The sequence below is a fragment of the Mustela putorius genome, unplaced genomic scaffold (genome assembly GCF_011764305.1).
Source record: "Mustela putorius furo isolate JIRA1106 unplaced genomic scaffold, ASM1176430v1.1 tig00003846_pilon_pilon_pilon, whole genome shotgun sequence".
NCBI classification, from domain to species: domain Eukaryota; kingdom Metazoa; phylum Chordata; class Mammalia; order Carnivora; family Mustelidae; genus Mustela; species Mustela putorius.
In genome coordinates, this window is record NW_025421999.1 from 3,711,451 (window position 1) to 3,736,548 (window position 25,098).

At 38.0% G+C, this 25,098-nt stretch overlaps 1 protein-coding gene across 1 annotated transcript; it reads left to right on the forward strand.

The window, feature by feature from the left end:
• Positions 1-291: 291 nt before the first annotated feature.
• On the forward strand, positions 292-24,383 carry TMEM64 (transmembrane protein 64). The gene is made up of 3 exons (XM_004766988.3): positions 292-1,270; positions 15,494-15,649; positions 20,564-24,383. The coding sequence occupies exons 1-3, from the start codon at positions 473-475 to the stop codon at positions 20,753-20,755; spliced, it is 1,146 nt and encodes a 381-aa protein (XP_004767045.3). The 5' UTR covers positions 292-472; the 3' UTR covers positions 20,756-24,383.
• The last annotated feature ends 715 nt before the right edge of the window (positions 24,384-25,098 follow it).

A 25,098-nucleotide genomic window follows, 5' to 3' on the forward strand; every position in this document is an offset into this window, starting at 1 on the left:
AGCCCCTCACCGCACTCTCTACTTCTTCGCTGACACCTCTTTCCCTCTCCCGTACCTGCGTCCCCTCGGATCCTTCTCTCCTCCCACCAACTCCCCTCAGCAGCCCCAGCGCGAGACCGCCCCCGCGGCCGCCACCGGCCCCCTTCTCACCATCCCCGCCGCTTGCCCGACTGTGCGTCGGGGGGGCGGGGCCAGAATGCCGCTCACGCTAGGCCCCGCCCCCGCGCCGAGGCCCCCACCCTCTCTGGCCGAAAAGGGGCGGGCCCGGCCGGTGCTGGGTCCAGAGTTTTCTCACTCTCGGTCGGACCCGTCCCTCCGCCTCTGAGTCCTCGCCCTTACCCCGGGCCCTCTCCTGCCCCCCGAGCGGACGCAGGGAGTCGAGGCAGGGCGTACCGGGCGCCATGAAGGGCCGCTGCCTGATAGGCGCCGCGGCGGAGGGGCTGGCTGGCTGAGGGCCCGCGCCGGCCGAGGCATGTGGAGTCCTGGCGGGAGCCTGCTCCAGGCACTCCCCCGGCTCCTGCAGCACGCCGCCCTCCAGGGCCGAACCGAGCCGCCGGCCCGCTGGGCCCTGCCGCGGGCAGCGGGCGGGGACGACGCGGCCGATCGCCTCCCCCGCGGAGGCGGGGCGAGCGCGGCGGCGGCGGCGGCTGCTGCCTCGGGCGCCCTGCTCGGCGCCTATCTGGAGCGCCACGGTCCGCCAGCGGCCTCGGAGCTGCCGGCGCCGGGCGGGGCCTTGGCGGGCTGCCCCGGGAGCGGCGGCGGCGGCAGCGTGGTGGTCGGCGTGGCGGAGGTGAGAAACTGGCGCTGCTGCTGCCTCGGCAGCACCTGTTGGTGCCGGAGCCTCGTGCTGGTGTGTGTGCTGGCCGCGCTGTGCTTCGCTTCCCTGGCCCTGGTCCGCCGCTACCTACAGCACCTCCTGCTCTGGGTGGAGAGCCTCGACTCGCTGCTGGGAGTCCTGCTCTTCGTCGTGGGCTTCATCGTGGTTTCGTTCCCCTGCGGTTGGGGCTACATCGTGCTCAACGTGGCCGCCGGCTACCTGTACGGCTTCGTGCTGGGCATGGGACTGATGGTGGTGGGCGTCCTCATCGGCACCTTCATCGCCCATGTGGTCTGCAAGCGGCTGCTCACTGCCTGGGTGGCCGCCAGGATCCAGAGCAGCGAGAAACTGAGCGCCGTTATTCGCGTCGTGGAGGGAGGAAGCGGCCTGAAAGTGGTGGCGCTGGCCAGACTGACCCCCATACCTTTTGGGCTTCAGAATGCAGTGTTCTCGGTGAGTGGTGTCCCGCTGTCCCCCATCCCTTTCCAAGACTGTTTCTAGCGGTCTTGTGACGGCCCTGGGAGGGCGCTCCATCAGATAAATGCCAGCAGAGAAGTGACATTGACAACAGGAGTTAGAATCACTTTGTGTCGCACGCTGAGAAATCTCATACAAATAAAACAAATCTTAAATCGGGGCCTCAGACGTGGTAGAGAAAGAACTACTCTTTTTTGGCATATGAGTGTGACTAAAAATGAAGAGCCCTTTTAACTTCGAGGGGAGATGGATGAAAATGTCCGTTTTAAACATTTGTCATCTTATTTCTGTAGCAGCTTTGGCAACAGTCAGGGAGTGAAGGCTTCACATTCCTAGCTCTCTCGCCTGCAAAAATGCATCCAAGGTTTTAACTCAAGTTTTTAACGACGTGGGGCTGAAGGAAGTGTTTGGGTAAACAGTGGGAGGGGTAGCTTCCGACTCCATATTATAGTCTCCTAAAACTTTAATAGGCCTGTTCTTCACAAAGTAATTTGCTTTAATACAGTGCAAAAGGGGGAAATCCTCCTGTTTATTTTTCTTTGGAGGAACTGCAATTTGAAATCATTAGGTAGGGAATAAAACAAAATAGGACAGATAATCTTTTGCTTAGTAAGCATATATTTTTCTTTATACACACCTTCTACACTCTTTTTTGCCTTGTATTATTTATTTATTTAATTTTCTCTAGCTCGTTGCAACTGATTGAGGAGTAGAAATACTGCTAGTGGAAGAGACCATCTGCCTGGAAGAAGGGAATGAGGTCTTTACAAACTTCTTGTCTTGGACCACATCATTAACCCTATGTGTCCTTGCTTTCCTCTTTTCTAAGGCGAAGGCATTGAACTAGATGACTGAGTTCCCCAGAGTCAATGATTGTAAACTACAAAGGGTTCATACAGCGATTTTCAGGAACTCAGCCCTTCAGCTTGACTTAAATAAAACTGTGATATGGAAGTAAAGAGATGCAGCGCTCAAAACCATAGGTATAGGTATATAAGTATGTACATCTATATATGTATGTACATATACATATATAGGTGTATAAACATTTCATAATAGGTATGTTATGTTAGTGATTCTGATACATTGTATTGTTTTCAAAATATTGTTAGTCTTTAGAAACTTTCTCGTTTTGTTTTGTATTAAGAATAATTCCAACCACTGATTCCTAAAAGGTAAAGATTGGTATTTTAGGAGTGTGGTAATCCTTTTAAAGCCCAAATATCTCCTTATTCATTAGTTTGAATAATTTTTATCACCACGAATTGCTTTCAAACCAATATATAACTCTAACAAGCCGTAACCACCAGGATAAACAATTTGAATAAACTAGCAGTTTATCTAAAAAAAATAATAATAATTCTACCAACTTAACCATTTTTGTGATGAAATTAAGAATTTTTAATTTTTCTCTTTCTTTTAAGTGCCTTTTGCAAGTCTCATGTTGATATTAATCAACAGCAGCAACGACTAGAATGAGGCTTATGGAGGCATGGAAATAGGTAACTGTCTTTTTAGGTAGAGAGAAGTTTTGGTGTTTATGGTGGTTTGGTAGTTTTTTGCCTTAAATTTTTCCGTTTCACAACAACTTATAGTATTAAGTATAAACATGAACTTTGATCCAGCCTTGGGTAAAATAGATCAAGTTTTCTAAGACTTTGGAAGAGAGTTGGGACTAAGGAACCTGAATATTTGCTTTGTTCTCCAGTATAGCTTGTATCCTTGTGCCTTTTCTTGTTCACTTACTGTGTGCTTACTACCCTAAGCTCTTTCCAAATATTATTTCTAATCTTTAAACCAGCTCTGCAGAATGTATTTATGCATATAGTGTAGACTTGTTTAACAGCTTGGAGCATAGGACTAGTGCTCTACTCTCTGCATCGAATCTATTGACCTTGGTCAGGTTGCTTGTCCTCTCTGGTCAGCTCCTTATTTGCAAAATGGGAAGAGAAATGGTTCCTACTTCGTAGGATCATTCAGACAATTTCATAAGATAAATACCTGCAGTAGAGCCTGGCTTAGCAAATATGTGTTCTTTTTGGTCACCATTACCGTTGTTATTACCCAGGGTCACCTGGGTACTAAATAAATGATAAAGTAGAAGTCTGCACTATGGCTTGAGGATAGGGTCTCAACCCATGGCTCTATTTCTTCATTGTATATTTAAAGAAAAAAAATTTTTTTAAATAAACATATAATGTATTTTTATCCCCAGGGGTACAGGTCTGTGAATCGCCAGGTTTTCACACAGTTCGCAGCACTCACTATGGTCCACTGTATATTTAATAGCTGCTGTAGTCCTGGGTATATAGTAAGGACTCATTATATATGTTTAATTAAAAATAAGACAGTTTTGGAGAGCCTGGGTGGCTCATTCAGTTAAGTGTTCAGTTTTTGGGTTTTGGCTCAGGTCCTGATCTCAGGATCCTGGCCCCGAGCTCCATGTCCTGTTCCATACTCAGCAGGGAATCTGCTTGATTCTTGCTCCCTCACCCTCTTCCCCTCCTCTCTCTCTAAAATCAGTGAATAAAATCATGAAAAATAAGTGAGACAGTTTTTAAAAAATGTTTTTAACATATTAAATATGTGAATTAGAAGTTTTACTTTGTGCTTGGAAATAACTTAAGGTAATTATATAGTTGAAACCGCACTTGACAAGAGGCAACTCAAGTTGGTGCTGTGGGGTCAAGAGTAAAGAAAGAAAAAAAAAAAAGGAAAATGGTCTCATTATTAGTTAATTTTACTGAGGAAGAAACAGAGGCTTAGCCTTCCAGGGACTTGTTCGGGGTCACTTACCTAGCAAATGGAAGCTGCGGTTTGACAGCAGGATGGGTGATAATATGTGTCACACTAATACTCGTATTCATAGCTGTAAGTAGAGTGGCTTGTAGAGCCAGTAAACAGAGTCTGTTACATTTTATTTTTTTCTTCTTAACAATCTGCTTATTAGCTCTTTCAACCAAAACAGTTTACTAAATTCACCCAGGGTATGTGGGTGAAAAGAAAGTTTAGTTTCGTCTGATTTTTGTTTTAGTCTGACTTTCTCTTTTCTGCTCTAAAACTTCATTCTACCTCCACCCTTTCTATCCCCATACCCCTCTGACTGCCCACAGCTACTCACTTTCCAGGCATATTTATGTTTTCTTCTTTTCTTCCCATCTTTTAAAAGATCTCCCCGCCACCCCACTTCTATTCCATTAAGGAAATCATTTTCGGGGGCGCCTGGGTGGCTCAGTGGGTTAATCCTCTGTCTTCAGCTCAGGTCATGCTCTCAGGGTCCTGGGATGGAGCCCCGCATTGGGCTCTCTGCTCGGCAGGGGGCCTGCTTCCTCCTCTCTGCCTACTTTCTGCCTACTTGTGATCTCTTGTCTGTCAAATGAATGAATGAAATATTTAAAAAAAAAAAAAAGAAAAAAAAATCATTTTCGTAATGCCCTTGATTAAAGAAGTTTATCTGAGTTACCTTAAAGAGGAAGTGAGGTGTAGTGATCATGAGAGGCATAGGCTTTAGAAATAGTCCTTGATTAGTCCATGCTGAGTTATGAGAGTTAAATAAGCTGGTGTAGGGGCACCTGGGTGGCTCAGTGGGTTAAAGCCTCTGCTTTAGGCTGGGTCATGGGGATCGAGCCCCGCATTGGGCTCTCTGCTCAGCAGGGAGCCTGCTTCCCTTCCTCTCTCTGCCTGCCTCTCTGCCTACTTGTGATATCTCTCTCTCTGTCAAATAAATAAATAAAATCTTAAAAAAACCTGGTGTAGTGAAGACTTCAAGTATTGCCTGGCACATAGTCAATTCTGCCATTGTTAGCAGTCATTATCATTATTAGTGGTGCATGTAGTGGTATTTACATTTTAGAGACAGGAGATGACTGTAAAGGTTAAAATATAGAAGGAAAGGGGCTCTCCTTTGCTTTGTGTCTTTTATTAACCATATTTCTTTGCTTTTTCCATGTGCTCTAAAAAGGGATAGGCAAATGGACACTACCCAATTTTGAAACTGTTGAAATAAGAAAAAAGTCCATACATCTCATAGTATCAATTATTAGATCATAAGAAATATAATTTCCCCCAAGTACATATTTAAATTTTTTCCTTTAAAAAAAATGCACCTGTTTTTTTGGGCTGGGAAGTAGTTAAAGCTCGCTGTTTTTAATGTAATCTTGTACCTGTAGCTGCCTGTGAAGACATCTGCCTATGAAGACATCTGCCGATGAAGACAGATTTACAGACTTACAGTTTGTGCGTTTTTCTCAGTATTGTTCTTATCTGGACACTCGTCTAGGATGAGCATTTCTTACAGCTCCAGTCAGGACAGGTTAAGTTATGCTGTAGTAGAAACCCCTAAATCTCAGTGAGCTGGGAAGTAGAGGTTTGCTTACCTGTTGACACAGATTCAGGTCAGCGTGGTTTGGGGAAGGGGCAGGGAACCTTTGCGTTAGATCCCTTTTACCCTGGGATCCAGGCTGACAGAGCCACCGTCTTTTACTTGGTTACTGGGATGTGGTGAATTTTAAAGCTTTCATCTGGAAATCATCTCACTTTTTACTGGCCTGAACGAGTTACCCGGCCAGTGGTAACTTAAAAAGAGTCACGCAGATGCCTGGAAGGAGCTAGAACTGGGCTGTCTGGTAGCAGTCTTCATGACACTGTCATTTGATTACCTCCTTTCTCTCTCATCCCCCACAAGGAATCATCCACACCCTATGGATCCTGACTCCCGAACACGTCTGTGTGACCCCCTACCATCACTCTGGTTCAGGTGTCTCGGCCAGCCTCCCACCTGGTCTCCTTGCCTCTGAGCCAAGGAGTTCCATTTTTTTCTCTCTCCAGAAAGTTCTTTCTGATATGTAAATCTGATCTTGTTATTCCCCTGCAGGAAACTCTCAAATGGGTTTTCTTTTCCCCTCAGGATAAATTCCAAACCCTCACAGCATAGATACTTCTGTACCCTGCCTCTTGCCATTCCTCAATTACTAAATGCTCTTTGATGTGTTCACTTTAATCCTCAGCATTCTAGGAAACAGACACGATATTTCTGATTCAAACAGCAAATCTTGTCTGTAGCTTTGAAAATTCAGGTTTCCCTTTTTCCTTTCCTTTTTCAGAAACCCCATGGGCTGCAAAACTTAGGCTATGTCTTGCCTGGTACTATAGGAAAAGTTTGCATTAGGACTTCAGCAGTGACTCTAATAAAACAGCCATTAAGCCTAAAGCTGCTAAGCTCTCCTGTATAGCTTACTTACCTTTGTATTTAACAAAATTATCTTTTTGAAAACAAAAGCAGTAAGTACATGGGTACTGTGAGTAGAATGTACACAAAATAGAAATGAGTAAATTTGAAAGTGCAAGGCCTGTCCCTATCACCCTGGCTCTCTTTTCAGTGGAACCATTTTAAAGAATTATGTGTTAGCAAACTATTAATTACTTTAGCTATTTTTATGAGCCCACAATAGGTTAAAAAAAGCAACTGAAAGATTTTCTGTTGGTTTGGGGAGGGGCAGGGAGCTGTGAAACTGATATACTAACTAAATGACAGCAAAATGTGATTAAAGACGAACTTGGAGCTTATTTAAGGAATGAATTTTCCTCAGGTTTGCACTGAGTAATCAAGAGAAAGAAAAGTTTTAGTAGTTTAGTTCACAAACTGAAATTGATTTTACAGTTAAAGTTTTTGACAGGCTGGTGATCATAAGACCACAAGTATGGTAAAGCCTTAGCCTCATGGACTCGTTGGGGGCCTGTAGTTCTGTCTCCGCTCCTGTGTGACTTTGATGAAGTCATTTAATGATCTGCCCCCTCAGTCTTCTTATTTGTAAGGGGAGAGACAAGGTCTCATAGTTTGCTTTTCAGAAGGCAAATGTTCTGAGCAACAATTTAACATCCCCCCCCCCTGTTTTTTAATAGTTTGGTGATTGTATGTTTTATAAAAATGTTTTCTCATCCTAAACTCTTATTCTGTATTATAGCTCTAGACATCGAATCAGACATAGTTGATGGGTCATGGTGCTTATCACTGTGACAGCATACCTGACGGTCCTTCCTTCTCACTCTTAAGTGTCCTGATCCACTGCCACTGGTACGGTTTGGAGAGAATAGCAAGACAGAGATCAGTGTGTGTTTTGAAGGACCTTGGAGTCTTATCTCTGAAGGAGCAGATGTGATGGCCAAGTTAACAAATGTGATGCCACCTCAGCCCACACCCTTAGGCCTCACAGTGCCACTGAGTCCAACTGGCCATGACTTCTTCAAAACTTTACCCTTCTTTATGCACCTTCAGTTATCTCATTAGTTTCTGTGTTTTTCATGCCTCATCTGTGGGCTTACGATTCACAGATCAGTATTTTTAGCCTACTGTATCTTAATAATACATACAGTATGTCTTATTGTCCTTTATCCAGATTTTTAAAAAATTCTTTAAGAGCAAATCGGTTTTATTAAAACTTATTTCAACAGTATTTGTTTAGCAGTGCTCATTGTAAAAATGGAAAAATACAGTTAAGCACAAAGAAAAAACTATCATTAACATTTTAATGTTTATTTTTGTAGTCTTTACATTAATGAATTCTTGTGTTTTCCTTATATAACATTGTGAGTAAATGTTATAAATGATTCTTGTCACGTTTTACTGGCTGTAATGGGCATTTTGGTCATTACAAATGGTATAGAATGACATAAAACGGACACAGTCAACTATGGTTTTTCTGGTTTTTTATCTTTTTCCCTGCTGACAGCTGGGTCTATGTATAGAAGGCATTTGATAAATTCTTGGGGGGGTGAGTAAAAGTAATTAGCCTATAGTTTTTCAACTCTACAAATAAAATCTTTTTAATTTATGTTCCAGAAAGTATATTCAGTGAAGTGTATGTGTGTGTGTGTGTTTTCTGGGGAAAAGGGTTAGTGTGTGTGTGTGTATTAATCAGATTCTCAGATGGATCAGTGACCCCCTAAATATTAACCATCAAAAGCAGTTCCTAATTTAGGTACACTGAACTAATGAAAAGGTCTGTATATAAGAAAATGGCCTCTACTTTGTAGGTAGACTTACTGACCTAACCATCTTTGTCTGTAGAAGCCTATACATCGCAGGCATCTTCGGCTGTTGGAGTGGGTCTCTTCTCTCCGAGCCTCTGCCTTGTCTGCTCTCCCCAGTAGCAAGACTTTTCCTAGTACTTTCACAGTCGCCCCTTAGCCAGAGGGTCTCAACCTTGACATTAGGTTGACCTTAGAGGTTACTGGAAATGCTTTTAGTCTTCATTCAGTATTCACTTAGTAAGTAACTGGTAGTTACCGAATTTGTGCCCACTGGTGTTCTAAATGCTAGAGTTATAACCATGAACAAGGCAAAGTTCATCCCAGATTCTTTAAGGAGCTTACAGTCTAGTGGAAATAACATTCTAGGTATAGTATGGCATAAATTTTGCTGGTAATTTTCATTTCTAAGATTTTTTCCTTCTGGGGGGTGGGTGAAGGTGTTCTCAATATCTGAACAACTGATTACAAGTGGACTTGGCATCCTCACCTGTTTATAAACTGACAATTATTATAAGTCTCAACATTCATAAACAATTTTGTTGTTTATATCGTCAACATCCAATGAGCATGTATTTAGAACGTAATATATAGTAAGCATCATGCTAAAGACAATAAAGAACAAGAGAGGTCCTTTTCTTCACAGAATTTTTAGTCTGGGAAAGAGGTGAAGGGCAAACAGGTGGTGAAATCTTTAGTTACTCTCTAGTGTGAAGGGGATGGGGACGGCCTAGTGTCCTCTCAGACAACCTGAAAGCTGTTCTTAATGCAGACCTGGGAGCTCAGGGAAGCTTTGCTAGAGATGTCCATGACTGAGTAGTCAAAGAAAGTTTAGGACTTTTGCCCAAGGAAGAGGAGTGGGAGGAAGGATATGAGTTTCCTTGCCAGAAGGAACATTGTGCAAAGGCCCAGAAGGAAGAGAGCAAGGAGTGTTCTAAGAACAAGAGAATTTTGATGTGCCTGGAACGTAATGTGACATGAAGCATGAGGAAATCAGAGTTGGGGTCACGAAGCGCATTGCCTGTGGAAGTGAACCTGAACCGTATTCTGATGGCAGAAGTAAGAGTGAAGCAGGATTAGATCTAGATTTTTAAAAGATTTCTCCAGGATTTAGCATAGGTGGTGAGTGCAGGTAGGTCTCCTGTCCGTGTCCAGACTAGAGAGGAGAGACTGGGAACAGAATAGACAGTAGGTAGATTTCTTAGGTATTAGAAAGTGGCATTGAAAGACAGGGCAGATGAGTAGACGTGGGAATGAGGGAAGAATGAGCTGTGTGACTGACTTCTGAGGTGTCTAACTAGGGAAACTGAGATTGGGGACATGGGGAGAGGTATTTTGGGGAGGGAAGGAGAAGGAAGGGCAAATGGGCAGTTAATGTCTTTTCTTATACTGGTTTTGAAATTTTTGTATTTCTGGAAGTGACAACTATAGTTGACCCTCAGAACAATGCAGGGGTTGGGTACTGACCCCCCACCATACCCCTGCTCAGTCAGAAATCTACTCCCCAAAAAACTTTAGCCTAGTGTTGACCAGAAGCCTTACTGATAGCATAAGCAGTCAATACACAAATATTTTGTATGTTATTGTATACAAATAACATTACCTACTGTTTTCTTACAATAAACTAAGCTAGAGAAAAGACAATGCCATTAAGAAAATCATAAGAGAAATACATGTGCAGAGTGTACTGTCCATGTGTAAGTGGAATTGCATAGTTCAAACCCGTGGTGTTCAAGGGTCAGCTCTAGTTGCCATTTGCAACTGTTTCTGAAATATCAATAGTATTTTGAGGATATGTATATACACAGTTTATCAATAAGTAGTAATTAGATGAAAAGATTGAACTGTACTCATTTTCATTTCCTTTTGCCATTCCTTTCTTAAAAATTATTTTGGGGATTCATGATTTTTTTTCTATATAATATTATTAAATATATTTTTAATTGGAATTTACCTTAATTGCAACTTTGTCAATAAAACAGCATTGTTTTTGTATAAGCCAAGAAAATTTAGGAAAGTATAATTTGCTGAAACTAATATTAGATTCATAAAACTGTGGATAAAATCCGAGTTCTTTGTGTGTGTGTGTGTGTGTGTTTTGTTTTTTTTGTTTGTTTGTTTTTTGTTTTTTTAATCTGAGTTCTTTTAAACACAGATAGATCCTCTTTATATTCTTCATTAGGTCTATGTCAAGGTATTCTGTGTAAAAATTACATAGTTTCTTAGTGGATTAAATTAAATCCAGAAAATCCAGTAAAGCCATTATATAAGCAGCTGGAAACTCAGAAAGTGGAGGGGTTGCCTGGTGAGCTGAATTTTGTGCTGTGCAGTAGAGGACAACAGGCCTCGGGTTTCGGGAGCATCTGAGTGATCCGTCTGAAGATAGAAGTTCTCTTACTGTCTGCCCCAAAGATCAGTCAGCTCTAGGTCTTCTGAGTTAAGCATTTTTCCTTTTCTTTTTCTCTTCGTCGTCTTCTTCGTCTTCTTTTGTCGCCCCCCCCCCAGCCCCTTGAATGGGCTCTTTGTTTTCAGGATTTATTTGGTATAAGGTCATGTCCTACATTAACCCATACAAGCCCAGAGAAATGAATTCCATCTCCAAGGAAAGCACAGTACGTCTAGGACTGAGAATGTATATGCCTCTATGGTGCTTCTAGAGTATTAACAGCATGGGAGGATGGCAATCAAGGTAACACCATCCTTGAAACTCTTTCTCGAGTTCTATGATCACAGAGACTGAGCAACAAGACAGCAATGACATCGCAGGCTGAGATTTCTAGGAGTTCTTTGGAGTAGGAAAACAATCTTGAGCCAAGATCCCAGGACGTTGTAGGCAGAAACTCCAATGATAATATTCTGCGCTCACATTCAATGTCTTTGCAGCAAGAAGGACAAGCAGACAGATTTTTAAGAAGTTGATGGGTGAGAACTTATTGGGAAGAGAAGCTTGGATAGGTCTTTTGGGAATAAGTATTCTAAATTTATTACGTTTTTCAAAGAATGGAGCCAGGTACAGTTTCTGAATAGGACCTTAGCATGCAGGAAGTGGTGTATTGGAATAATTTGGAACTGTTTATCTTAATAAAGTTAGTACTAGCTGAAAAATGTGTGTGTATGTGATTGTGTTGCTGTACTGGTTAAATTACTGGACACTCCAGTGTAAGTGTTTAAAACAGTTAGCCAAAATTAGTTTTTTACTTTCTTTTGATACACAGCTTTTCAGAAAGGGTATATGTATAAACAGTAACACTTGCTTTTTCCCTAGGATGAGGTTCTGTCATAAAAGGTTTGGTGATATTTGATTTCTCCTTTGGACAAAGGTCTTGTTAAAGAGTTGAGTCGTAGAGTTATTTCACATTTATGAGATCAGTTCTTAATATCGCCATTTGGATATTCCTGATTTCCATGTGAATGTCAATTTTATGTTTTACTTGGAGAAATTTCATTACATTTAAAGACTATGGACTGAAGCTTTGCATTCTGACATTTTGGAAATGAAATATTTACTTTAAAGATTAACAGCCTCCAAAACCTGTAATGTTTTATTATTAACTGCAGTAATTTTTATAATTCATTTTTTGTCATATGTACTCATTTTATACTTTTGACATATTTATTCTAAAGAGTGGCCCCTTCTATAACTACCCCAAACTGACAGAGGAGCCTTTCTTCCTCTCATTGACCTCATTTCTTGACTAGACTCTCTAGTGCTTTTCTACTAGGTACAGACTTGTTTCCCTTTTCATCCCAGGCCCCTAACAAGTATCACCCTAAGGCCTTGTCCTGTATAGGATTCCCTTGCGTGTGCTCTAAACAATCCAGACCCCATTGCCAACCTCACTGGTACATCCTGTGCCCTATTGTCCCTGTTCAGTCTCTCCCTTCTTAGAACACCTTAGCTTCCTCATCCCACCTGTCTCTGCTTGCCAAACCCGTATTTGGCTTTCAGAGTCCATTTCAAATGCCTCTTTTTCCACATGGTTGCCCTTTGGCCCCTATTCCTGCAGCTAATATTAATCCCTGATTACTCTTTAACACTCTACACGTAGTCCTTCTCAAGAATCCCTTACTGCCTGTTTTTGAGGTAGTTGATGTGTCTTTGTCAGAGTGTAAACCCTTTGAGGTAGGAGTTGTATCTTACCTTCCGTCTCTTGCAGGCACCAACCAGAACATCTTGCATGGGCAGTCTGGAGCCAACAGTTGCTGAGTTAAACTGTTAACCATTCGCAGTAGTATTCTTTCCAAACCAGCAGTGCTGTATCTCGAGTTAATCATCTGTGAGTGGAGATGAATGTAGCTTTACTGAAAATAGGGCTTACATGATTAGATTAGAGTGTAGTTAGAATAACTGTAGGTTACTCTTAAAATACCAGATCTTAACATCAGCCCCCCCAAAAAGTTTAATAAAGTGTCCAATAATTTTCTTGCATACTAGTAAACCTAGATGGGGATATATAGAAAAGTTATTTTCCAAAATTAATAGCACTAGCAACAACAAAACCACAAATGCTTAAAGGTACATGAATAAGAAATGTATTATATAAATAAAACCATCAAACTTAGTAAGAGATGTAAAGATTTTGAGTAATTACAGATACATTCTGGATAAGAATATTGAATATTGTGGGGATTTCAGTTCTATCCAGATTAATTTATAAATTTACCATAGTCCCAATATAAAATGTACTGATTTTTTCTTTTGAGTGACAGAATGATCCTAAAACTTATCTCTAAAAACAAATAGGTATGAATAGTTATGGCAGTTTTATAAGAAGAGTAATGAAAGGATTTGCAGGATAGGGAATTCTTTGTCAGATATTAACTGATAGTCTTTGCAACAATTTGGTTTCAATACAAGATTTAAGATGTCAGTGGAGATTATTAGAGCCCCAGATAGACTCTTTATATATAATTACTTTATTTGTAACAAGTAAACATCGCAAATCATAGGAGAAGTTATTGATTATTCAGTAAGTATTGCTAGGGAAATTGGCTCTTGGAGAAGGGGAGGAATAGGCTATATCCTTACCTTTAATTCCAGAAGGGATAAGTGGTAAATGTTAAAAAGGAAAATAGAATCAGAAAAGAAATACACGTTAAAAAAAAAAAAAGGATCTGGGACACCTGGGTGGCTCAGTCGATCAAGTGGCTCCCTTCAGCTCCAGTTGTGATCCCAGGTCTTAGGTTTGAGTCCCACATCAGGGTTCCTTGCTCAGCAGGGAGCCCTTCTTCCTCTACCTCCACTCTGCCTGTTTGTGCTCTCTCTCTTTGTGACAAATAAATAAAATCTTAAAAAAAAAAACAAACAAACCTAAAAAGACCTAAAGCTAAAGAAAAAAACAAAGGAAAAGAATCAGAGGAAAAGATTGATAATATTTGATTATATAAAAATTTTGAAATGTGTATGTCAAAACATAAAATATAAGGGACATTAGTGGAAAATATTTGGAAAATATTTTAGTGGAATATATTTATACTATACTATAATATTATATTATATATTATATATATTATATTATTATTATTAGAGTAAATAGTGGGAAATATTTGCCAAGTATAATAGACAAAGGTTGCCCTTACTATTTATAGAACTCTTACGAATAAATTAAAAAATTTAACATTCCAATAAAAATGGACAAACATGAACAAGGAAAGCCATAAAGAAATGCAAATAAGAAAATGTATATTTAAAAGTAATATAAAAAATTAAAATGTGTAAGATAAACAATCATGAAATACCAATTTTGCTCCATCAGACTAGGAAAGATTGAAATTTAATACTTAGAGTTGGTAAGAGTATGACGAAACACACATTCATGGATTATGTATTGATAGATACATAAATCAGTGTGAACTTTTTGGAAAAACAGGCTTTACTATTGGATCCAATAATTCTATTCCTAGTGATCTGTCCTAAAATAATGGAGATACATAGTGCATTAGTCATTTCTTCCTGTGTTACACTCCAAAACTTGAGTGACTTTAAAAAATAAAATAAATAAATAAAATAAAAGCAAGCATTTATTAGCTCCCAGTTTCTGTGGAGCATAGCCAGGTGCTTCTGACTTAGGTTTTCTCAAAACCCTGCAATCAAGTGGTGGCCAGGACTATAGACAAGATGTGGATGAGGGATTATCTGCCTCCAGGTTTACTCACATGGCCACAGGTCTTGGCTAGCTGTAGGCTAAGACATTAGTTCCTTGCCACACGGCATTCTCCATCAAGCTACTTTAGGATATGGCCTGTCTGCTGTAGGGAAAGATGGAGTTCTACTCTTTTTGTAACCTGATACTGAAGGTAACATCTCCTCACTTCTGCTAGAGGCTGTTTGCTATTAAGTAAGCACCAGATCCAAACCACATTCTAGGGGAAAAGATCACATAAGGATATGAATAACAGAGGAGGAGTTTTGTTGGAATATTTTAGACACCCGTACACAGGTTAATATACAAAGGTTTTCATCAGTTTTTTAAAAATTTATAATAAAAATATAAATAAATAATCACAGATAGACAAACAATAAGCAATTTAAATATTCTATAGCGGAAGAATGGTTATATTGAGCTAGATCCACACAGTGGTAGTATAATTACATAATGATGATAATGTCTATCCTTTCTGAGTGTCAGTCATGTGCTATTCATTTGCTACACATTGTACAAATATTTCTGATCTCGACAACAACAGTGTAAGGTTGGTTATTACCCTCATTTTACAGATGAAAAAACTGATGCTCGGATGCACAGTAGTTCACTGAATTCTCAGAACTCACATGCCATCATGGGGTTATTTGGCTTCAAAGCCCGGTAACCACACTGCCACTGAAGTATGCTTATGAAGATTTATTAAATAACATAAGGAAGACTTACAAAACTGTTTTTACAAAATGATCTGTGTGTACACATTTTATTTACATTGAAGAAAAAAGATAGTCACAAATATTGTCTTTCAGTGGGAGAATCATAGAATATTAAATTTTTTCTTTACACTCGAATTTCATTCTAAATCTACATTGTGCATGTATTCCCTTTATAATCATTTAAGAAAATTGGAATGCTTTGTAAATGTTTCAGCTCCCTTGGAAAAACTACTAACAAGACTTGTACACACAGTTTTATGTAAAATTGAAATTTTACTTGATAATGAATCAGTTCCTTTAATCTGCTCTTCTAGATTACTGATCTCTCCTTACCCAACTATCTGATGGCATCTTCGGTTGGACTGCTTCCTACCCAGCTTCTGAATTCTTACTTGGGTACCACCCTGCGGACAATGGAAGATGTCATTGCAGAACAGAGTGTTAGTGGATATTTTGTTTTTTGTTTACAGGTGAGTTTAAGGCCAAGGGTTGTCTTTTTTTCTTTTTTTTTTTTTTTTTAATTTCCTTTTTCTATGGCATTACTGATTTAAAACAGATTTCACTGAAAATAATTTAGGAAGATTTTTCCTTTTTATGTCTTTCCTTGTTCTTTTGATTATACTTCGTATTTTGACATTTACATTTTAATTGTGTAGATATATGGAAGTTTATAGAACTGAATTGGTACTTCCTGAAAATTCTCTTTAAAAAGGGAATGACAAAAATAAGGTTCTTTTTGCAGTGATTTTCAAAGTCATCACTCTATTTTGGGTTTTGTGAAGTATTGTTAATACTATGCTTCTGAATATAATTTTAGTGAGATTTGATAGAGTTGGGTTTTTGTCTTATCTTCAGGTTATTAAACTCTCCAATTGGTATTTTTTGAGAGTATTATGCTGGCAATGTAAATTTTTTCCAGTACAATTTTATGTAGAACAAAATAATTTTTAGAAAGTATTGCTTTATAAAAATCATCTGAAGTATTCCATTATAAATTTACAAATTTGATTATTACAAATAAGATTACAAATTAATCTCATTACAAATAAGATTAGCGTAATGAATTGTTATTGCCATGCGAATTGTAATATAGTTTAGGGTACATATGATTACATATAAAAAAATGTTGATAAGAGAGAAAAATCCAGCTGTGTAGACATATTTATTCAATTCCTTTAAGTTGTAACAGGAAGAGTTAAAAAAACTCATTTATTTGGTTGTGCTACATGTCCTTCCTGAGATTTACCAATATATAAAATCACCATAATTTTTGATGGCTTAGTAAGATGCTGATAATAACTTAGAGATCTTTATATGCCATATATTTAAGCTCCTTTAATCCCTACCAAAGGGCTAGAAGGTATGTATTTTTATTATCTCCAGCCTATTGTGTATACATCTCTTCCCAACTTCGTGTTCAGTGACATCAGCAGTGGTAACTTGAAATTGATCGTGGCAAGGGTATTTATACCATGGAAAATGGCAGATGCTCCAAATCAAGATTCCTACCTCTGATCTCTGCGAGCTAGTTTATCAGCACACTAGTGGAGGGCGATTTGTGTAAAGTCATAGCTACAAGGGGTAGAACCATGATATAAACAACCAGAGTTGGCTCTGTGAACTATGCTCAAAACTAGGACCATAGTTTACTGAGCAGATAACACTGAGATAGCCGACATCTTATTGATCCCTTAACTTGTTAGTTTTAATTTATGTTATTAAATATATGATACCATATTAGAAATTTAGTGTATCATTCTCCACTTTTAAGGTACTATATTGTATTAAAAATATTATGATAAATAAAGCCAGAGTTGATTTTCTCTGTGCTTATGTAGTACAAGTTCAGTAAACAGAGTGAGCCCAGGAGTATTTATATTGAACTGTAAATAAAGCTATCAATTAAATGGCTTGCTTTATGAAAAATTTTGTAATATTTTTGATATTCAGGGAATTTTTTTTTTTTTACTTTTTTCTACAAAGTTATATACACACACACAGACATATTCTAAAGAACCCTAGGTTTAGGGTTTTTATTATAGTTGGTTTATTTTTATTGATGTAGTATGTTAATCACATATTAAACTTTTTATACATTATGGTTACGTGATAATGTATGTTTTTAATTACCTTGCGGTACTATAAGATTCTAACATACCCTGCATTCTCAGATTTTTTTAAGTATAAATTTAAGTATATTTTATGTTTTTCTAGTTTCCTGAAAATGAATAATCCATTTGAAATATATTTCTCCCCCCTTATATTATGCTTGAGTCATTAGAATTTATCATTATTAGTAGGTTTCCTAATATTTTCACTATTTGATACTTTATATTTCTGAGCATCTTAGTAAATCATTGAACTATAATTGGTAGAGTTATAATAGAACAAAATAGTTCATGTATTTGTCAGTTGTGCTTCTAAAAATGTAGGATCTTCTTTTTAATCCAGTGATTTCATACCCCTTTTTTGAGCTGACAAATTTAAGTTTAGCATACAAGACAGGAGAAAAGGGCAAATAGTTCTTAACCCAGACATTTATGAAAACAAGAATAACCATCACAACAAAGAAAGTAAAGACATATTTATGCCTCAGTTTTATTTACTGATGTTACTTTATAGCGTAGTATATTTCAGAAAGGATTTAATTCAGCTTGCAGAAGATTTACAGGAGAATAAAACAAGAGGAAAAAGAAGTCATCCTGAAGGGGGAAGTCCGTAGCAAAAAAGGATGAAGCTTAAGTGAAAGTAGAGTGAGTGTGTTCACGAGACTTCTCATATTTGCTAGAAATAAGCCATGAATCTGCGTCTGAACTTTATAGCCACCTAAATAGAACCCAGTGTCTATACAATTAAAACAATACAAAATAGATGTTCAGAGGAAGGCACAACTATTTCTTGTACAAAAATCCAACTTGGATTCTGTGGATTCGCAATTCAGTTACTCTTTTCCATGCCCTGTATTTTTCTGTGTACCCAGTAACCAAAACCCTGGATGAGTCCAAGTTTTGATATGCTTTGCACCTGTTGTTTTCAGGAAGTCATACAGCCAGATTGGTAATATTTAATTCATCGTTGCAAACCTTCTGCTGGTTTCTCAACATTGCCCCGTAGCCCAACTGTTTCCTTTGTCTTCCTACTCCCCCGTTGCCTCAATGTCTATTGCAAACCTATCTCAGCTCCTCACAATTTTGATTCCTAACCCCATGTTCCTCTTCAGTGTCAACAGATTATCTCTTTTGCTTAACAGAAAAATCAGAAGCCTTCAAATGGGAACCCCTCAATTTCCATCTAAGAAATCGACTAAACACTCTGTTCAGCTCACACTCTCAGCTTGTTGTCCAGTGGATAGTGGAAGAGATGCCTTTTGTCTTTGATTCTTTTTTTTAATAGGGAAACTTTCTAAAACAGGTTTTTGTTTCTTTTTTTGTTGTTGTTTGTTTTGTTTTTTGTTTTTACATTTACACCAAGGTGGTGTGTTGGAAAAAGACTCTGTACAAATTGCCAGGCCCTGGGTCTAGAAGGGCCTCTGGGGAAAGTCCCATGTAGAGATGTAGCTAGTTCACCCTCAGTGGGAACCTGAGAAGTTTTTCTGCTAGATCTAAGCCTACTTTCTATGACTGTCATCACCAACTTTGTTGAAATCAGATGCACCTTCCAGTTCTCATCTAGCTCGATTTCTTAGCAACTTAAGATTCTGCTAACCATGCCTTTTTAAAACATTTTTTTCCCTTACCATTTTGATTGTTTTTTTTTTTTTTTTCTGCTTGCCTGGTTCATTTATCAGTATCTCTTCCTCTTTTCACCCCAGAATTGATGTTCCTCATGATTCTAGCCTAAGCTTTCTGGTCTTACTCTGAAAACTTTTCTCCTTAGCAAATCTTATTCCTGAGTTGGCTGCTGTTAGGTTTATTTGTGTAAGGACTCCCTGATACACATCTTGAGCCCAGCCTTCTTTCCATAGCTTTGGACCTATTCCCTGCATTGCTTTGGATCTCTGTTCGGCACCTCAAATTCAACATGTCTGAGGCAGAGTTTAGCATCTCATCCAAGTTAGTTCTAAGGTACTTTCCATGACTTCACATGGTGTCATCACAACACTGATAAGTATCAGACTGAGAGTTTTCAGTGAGTAGATCTTGTTTGTTTGGTTGTTTTTTAAAGAGAGCTCACATAGTTATAGAACCAACACAAGATTTGAAGGCCCACCTTTAAAATACCTAATTTGTTCAGAATTCTATGGCATAATGAATACCCATTTACTAGTGCCTCCCTTTCACAAGTTCCAAATTCCCCTCTCTAATCCACCCCCGGCACGACATGTCTGCCTCTGCCCTTCCCCCACTACCCTCAATGCTTATATTTAGAATATTTTTCCCACAAAACTGCTAAAATTATGCATAGGCTTAATTGAAACAGTATTATATCTTAGGGTCACTGTGGATAGATCAGCCTTTGAAACTTACTGAGACATTAAAGGTCACCTGTTCTAACCTTGTTGCACTGAGACTATTTGCTCCAAACTCTGAAGAACTGATTTACAAATGAAGTTAGAAGATGTGTACCGCCTAGACATTTTAATGAACTGTATATAGAATGTTAAAGCATCTTAACACATAAAGAGGGGCCACAGCTTCCTATTGGAGAGTAGCAGAAGCCCCACATAACAATGTGAAATCACATGACTAGTTGAGTGGCTAAACCAAGACTAGCACCTGACTTTCATGTCAGTGCTTTTTCTAGCATCTCTTTGATGGGCATTTTTTTTCTCAATCACCATGTTTTCCTTTGTTTTGTTTTTCCCTAAGCACAAACAATTTCATGTTCATGGTCTCTTGTTAATTTATTTTGAAGTTTATTGGCATTTCATTTTTTAAGTGGTTCTTGATATTTTACATTTTAGCTGCACCAGATAGTTCATTTGCAAATGGTAGTGCTTCTCTCTAAGCGGACTTAGGAATACCTATAGACATTTATGGTCATGCAAAGATATACTACATTAATTAAATTAAGATTTAGTTGTCAGACCTCTGTTGTAGACTTTTTTTTTTAAATCCTTGAAGGAAGCTTTTCGGTACAGAGACAAGTTTGACTTGTATCAAGTAAACATCATGTTTATGGACTAAAAGGGATGTATGCTTGCCTTGTGTTAACCTGATATCCTGTGTTGATGACTTACAGATTTTAGCCCTCTACTCTCAATAGACGAAGCCAAGGAAAGAATGGATGGCAACTGTGTATAATCTATTTAAAATTCTTATCTGACCATATCTGAGAAACATCCTATTTGAGATATTTCTAAGCTAAATATTTACCGGGTTTATTTCTCCCTTTTTCCCCCATGTAAAATATTGTTAACTGTAATGTTTTATTTTTATTCACAGATTATTATAAGTATAGGCCTCATGTTTTATGTAGTTCATCGAGCTCAAGTGGAATTGAATGCAGCTATTGTAGCTTGTGAAATGGAACTGAAAACCTCTCTGGTTAAAGGCAATCAACCAAATACCAGTGGCTCTTCATTCTACAACAAGAGGACCCTAACGTTTTCTGGAGGTGGAATCAATATTGTATGACTGATGAAATGTATGATTGTCAAGAGCTAGTGTGCTGTCCAAGGTCTAGTGGTCACCTTACCAGTGGGCAGAGACAAGTTCTAATTGTATACGGCACAAACAAAACTGACTAGTTTTTAAATTGCACAATTTTTTTAAAGGAAGAATTGTTTTCTGGATATGTAAGTGTACATGTAGATGCAAATTTGGGCTGCACCTCTTTATCATTTACTATGCCCTCTGTGGCCTATAGGTCTGCACTTTAGTGTTTTTTAATTGTTTTCTTTCTGGGTACTTATGAACAGAGAAATAACCCAAATATTTTTCTGCTTAGTGTCTTTATTTATAAAGTCCATGAAAAGTTGTAAGCATCTTCCCTACTTATAATGATGAGTAAGAGTATGTAATTTTAAATGTATGATATTATTTAGATGTTCTTTATCCTTTTCAGAAAAGATAGTGTTTCTTTGTTTTTTAAGTAGGACCACTTTGCTTCCCTTTTCCTTATGAGTTAAAATATAGACATTAACTTTCAGTTGAATGTATTTTTGCAAGCATCATTGCAGGGCCATTTACACCTGTTCACACAAGCTTAAATCCTACATTGTGGGACTGAAGTGCTCTTAAGATACCTTTTTATTTTCACTGTGGAATATGCAAAGTAAAAGGGAAATTATTGGGCAGTGGCTCAAATTAGAACCCATGCTCTAATTCCATTACATTGGCTTTACTCTCCTCAGATCTTTCATCAAAGGGCTGTCCCATTGCAGTCTTACTAAAAAGTTTTAGTAAAATAAACTTCTTTTTCCTTTTATATTCATCATTAGGCTTTGAGATAAAAGATCTAATCCTTTAAAATGATGGATTTACCATCATTGAAGATGTCACTCAGGTGGCCTTGTTTGATCAAATCGCCTTTTAAAAAAACTAAGCTTTAAAATCATGTTTATCAGTCCACTGAGTTACAAATATATTTGTCCCCATAGTCTTCAGCTTTAAAACTAGAAATACACTGTTAATGCCCAAATTTGTATTATTTACCCTACTATAAAGTGGGTTTATTTTGTTTGTTTTTTGGTACTTGTTTTTCTCTGATAAGACTCAGGAATTCTGAAATGTGAAATTAAGTCTCAATTCTTTCTCTTGTAGCATGAATTGAGTATATTTATTAATAGCACTTAGGAGTATATCATACAATAATTTGGCATATGATTCATATGACATATGTATTATGCATCTATCACCTTATGATTTTTAAAATGGTTTAGTTGTGAACTTGATGACTAATTTTTTTTTACAACCCAGATTATAGATACGAATGCAAATTTTCTGGTTGGTATCTCTTTTTTGGCTATGAAGATTCCACCTTATCAGAGAACTCCCATTTGCCCTTTCATGAGGGTAAAACCTTTGCCCTGATTCACTAAAGTGCAAAAGAATTCTTTGGGAGCAGATTATTCTAGTCCTATGTTAAAGACACATTGCATTTGATTTTAATGCATAAGTTTTTTCCCTTATTGGAGTTATAATCGATTTCCTTACTTTTATCATGTCTGTTTTCTCACCTTTGGATAATAGAAAAGTTCATTTACATGTCTATACCAAGACTTCAGTGCAAATGATCCAAGAAGCAGCTGGGTCTGCAGTACTTAATTGGCCTCCAAATCCTTCTTTCTTTCCTTGGTAGAAAAAAAATACAGTACTAGAATATTCTTATTCTTTTTTTATCCTAATTACTTGTTTTTATTTTTAAAATAATTTTAATTTAATAATCCCAATGAACAATATGCTTGATTTATTCTTTTCTATCTAACTTGACAATATTTTTCTTGTGTTTCTTGTTTTTGATAAGTTTTTGTTAAAGGGATCATTTAAGATCACTACTTTCAGACTTGTGTTACACTTCATGTCTATTGAAGTGCATTTATTTACTTAGCATTTTGTAACTTGAATAATTTCACCAAATGAATAAATACCTTTTAGTAGTTTGTAATGAGTTCTTCCAATTGTTGCATTTTACTTCATACTTAAAATAAATATGTAAAGGTAGAAGAGAAATAATTTTTCTGTATTCTGCCAATCATAATTTTATATAATAAAATCATCCATTTTTACTTAAAATAGTATGGGTTTGCTATTTCTAAAATACTAATCTAAAGCTGCAATTTTCCTTTGCTTCATTATTTCCCAGCCTCCCAAGTAAACAACAATCCATTATATTCATGCTGTTTGATAGCTGAATTTGGTTACTGGATTTTGGATGTGTTCTCTATAAACTGTATGAAGCATTGCCATGCCTTATTCACTCCATCTTTAAGCTTGCATCCCAGATTTATGGCAGCAGCAAATTTAACAAGATCCTTGTATGTTGCCCAAATAATGCCTCCAGTTCTAGAGTGTATATTTTTAAAATAAAATGTTTTGATTTTTCAAACAGCAGTATAAAGTTGCTTTATGAACATTTTAAAAATCATACAACGTACCTAATTTCTCAATATGATGAAAGATTCTGTTTTTAATTCTTTGGGCCTTTCTTTTAGTTTTCCGTACTTTTTTGGTTTATTGTTAATGATTTGTTTACTCTTTGCCAAATTTTATCACGTAAATTATTTTTAAACAGCACATCATTTTAAAAATGTGTACATAATAATTTACTAAGTGCTTTCACGTCCATTTTCATTTGATCATCTGATTTGTGAAATAACTTGAAATCTGTACTCGTTGGTTTATGAAAATAATAGAACCAAATCTCTGTCATTAGAACACGTGTTTTTACTTTGTGTTCAAAAGGGACTGGGTAGATTTGTTCCGAGCCTGCCATAGTCTTGTTTTATGTACTTTATAACCAACTGCAAACCTGTCTAAGATGACTTTCCTTTGGTAGGGTCAAATGTATGACTCCTTAAGACATTTCCCTCCTTGAGAAGTTCAGTTCAGTAGTTACTCTTACTTACCTTGCTGTAACTGAGCTCAATGGTCTCACCACCAGCATGTCCCAGCATTTCTGTGTGTGTTAATGTGCAATGCTGATTTGGACTGTTCTTGGGGAAGGTGCTATGGCTTACTTACGTCCGTATTTGTGGGACTAGCTTGAGAAAGGGGATAGGTATGTGTTAGGATGATACAGGTCAGTCCTTAAATGCATGGTAAATGCACGTTATTCAAATCCAAGTGGTGTTTGCAGAGAAAAAGAAAGGTTCAGGAGGACCTCAGGGACAGTGAGACCGATCTGGGTTGATGACTTTGGTGATAAATTTTGTTTCAGAACAATGGTCAAAATAACAGGATTTGGTGTTTAGGTTGGACATTGCTGATTTCTGTTGTAATCAGCTATTTAGGATATATTTTTTTAAAGGTCATCTCTTTAAGTTTAAAAGCCTTTAAAGAAGGGAGAGGAATCACCCGTTCCACAGGATATTTGAAACTCAGGAGTTCTGGTAACTGTGCATATTGAACATTAACTGTTAATTTATTTCACAACTAAATTATAACTTGGTACTTTGGAATTGCTAAGTGATTGCTGCAAACTATTTTCTATGGTAGCTGAAGATTTAAAATAGATAACTCAAAGGGTGAATCAGTAAAATCTCTTGATATTTGACATCCCAGATCACTTGTGTGCCTGAGAAAATAAAAGGTGATATTTTTATTTTCCTTCTTTCTTCTCTTTCTTTCCCTCAATAATTTGAGGGATATAGAGACGTGTGACATGGGAGGGAGCATAGGAGGAAGGGAAGACATGCTTCTAAGATGGAATGGGGGTGACACCAGATGAGGGTGATCGTGGTTACGGTTATAGCAGAGGCCCTCTGGAGAGATGATTCTGATGTCTAACATTGCCACTTCCCCTTCCATTTTTTTCCCCCCTTATACCGCTAAATCATGAAATGCCACCTATCTGTCAAAAAATCTTGTCATTTGCCCCAGGCTGCAGTAATGTTTACAATGCCTTCATAATAATGAAAGTCTTTCACCAATGTGATTTCCTGTTGATCTCTACCCTTGTTCCATGACTGTTGCTTTGAGGACATACTCTGCTGTCATACACTTTCATCTCAGCACCTAAAATAATGCTTGTCCTTGTTTATTTGTAGCAGTTACCATACTGTCAATGTACATCTTTTTTGGTCAGAATTGCTTGCTGGAACATAACATGGGCCAAAAGGGGGATACCCCATGTTGACAGACTGCTCTAAGTAGAGAGGTGCAGTGGAGTGCCCATTGGATAAGCGTGCCTGGCAGCGCATGTGCTCATTACCCAAGATGGCACAGTACTCTCTGCCATGCTCACCGTCCCTGGTTGAGGGGCCTGTCAGCACCCATTGTGAATACACAGTAGTAGTATCCTGTATTATGAGATCAAT

What these genes read in the sequence shown, in the direction of transcription:
- TMEM64 (XM_004766988.3), top strand. Translation starts at nt 473, where the DNA reads ATGTGGAGTCCTGGCGGGAGCCTGCTCCAGGCACTCCCCCGGCTCCTG. An exon ending in TTCAGAATGCAGTGTTCTCG is followed by an intron (nt 1,271 to 15,493) that starts GTGAGTGGTGTC and finishes CTGCTCTTCTAG; the next exon opens with ATTACTGATCTCTCCTTACC. An exon ending in ATTTTGTTTTTTGTTTACAG is followed by an intron (nt 15,650 to 20,563) that starts GTGAGTTTAAGG and finishes TTTTATTCACAG; the next exon opens with ATTATTATAAGTATAGGCCT.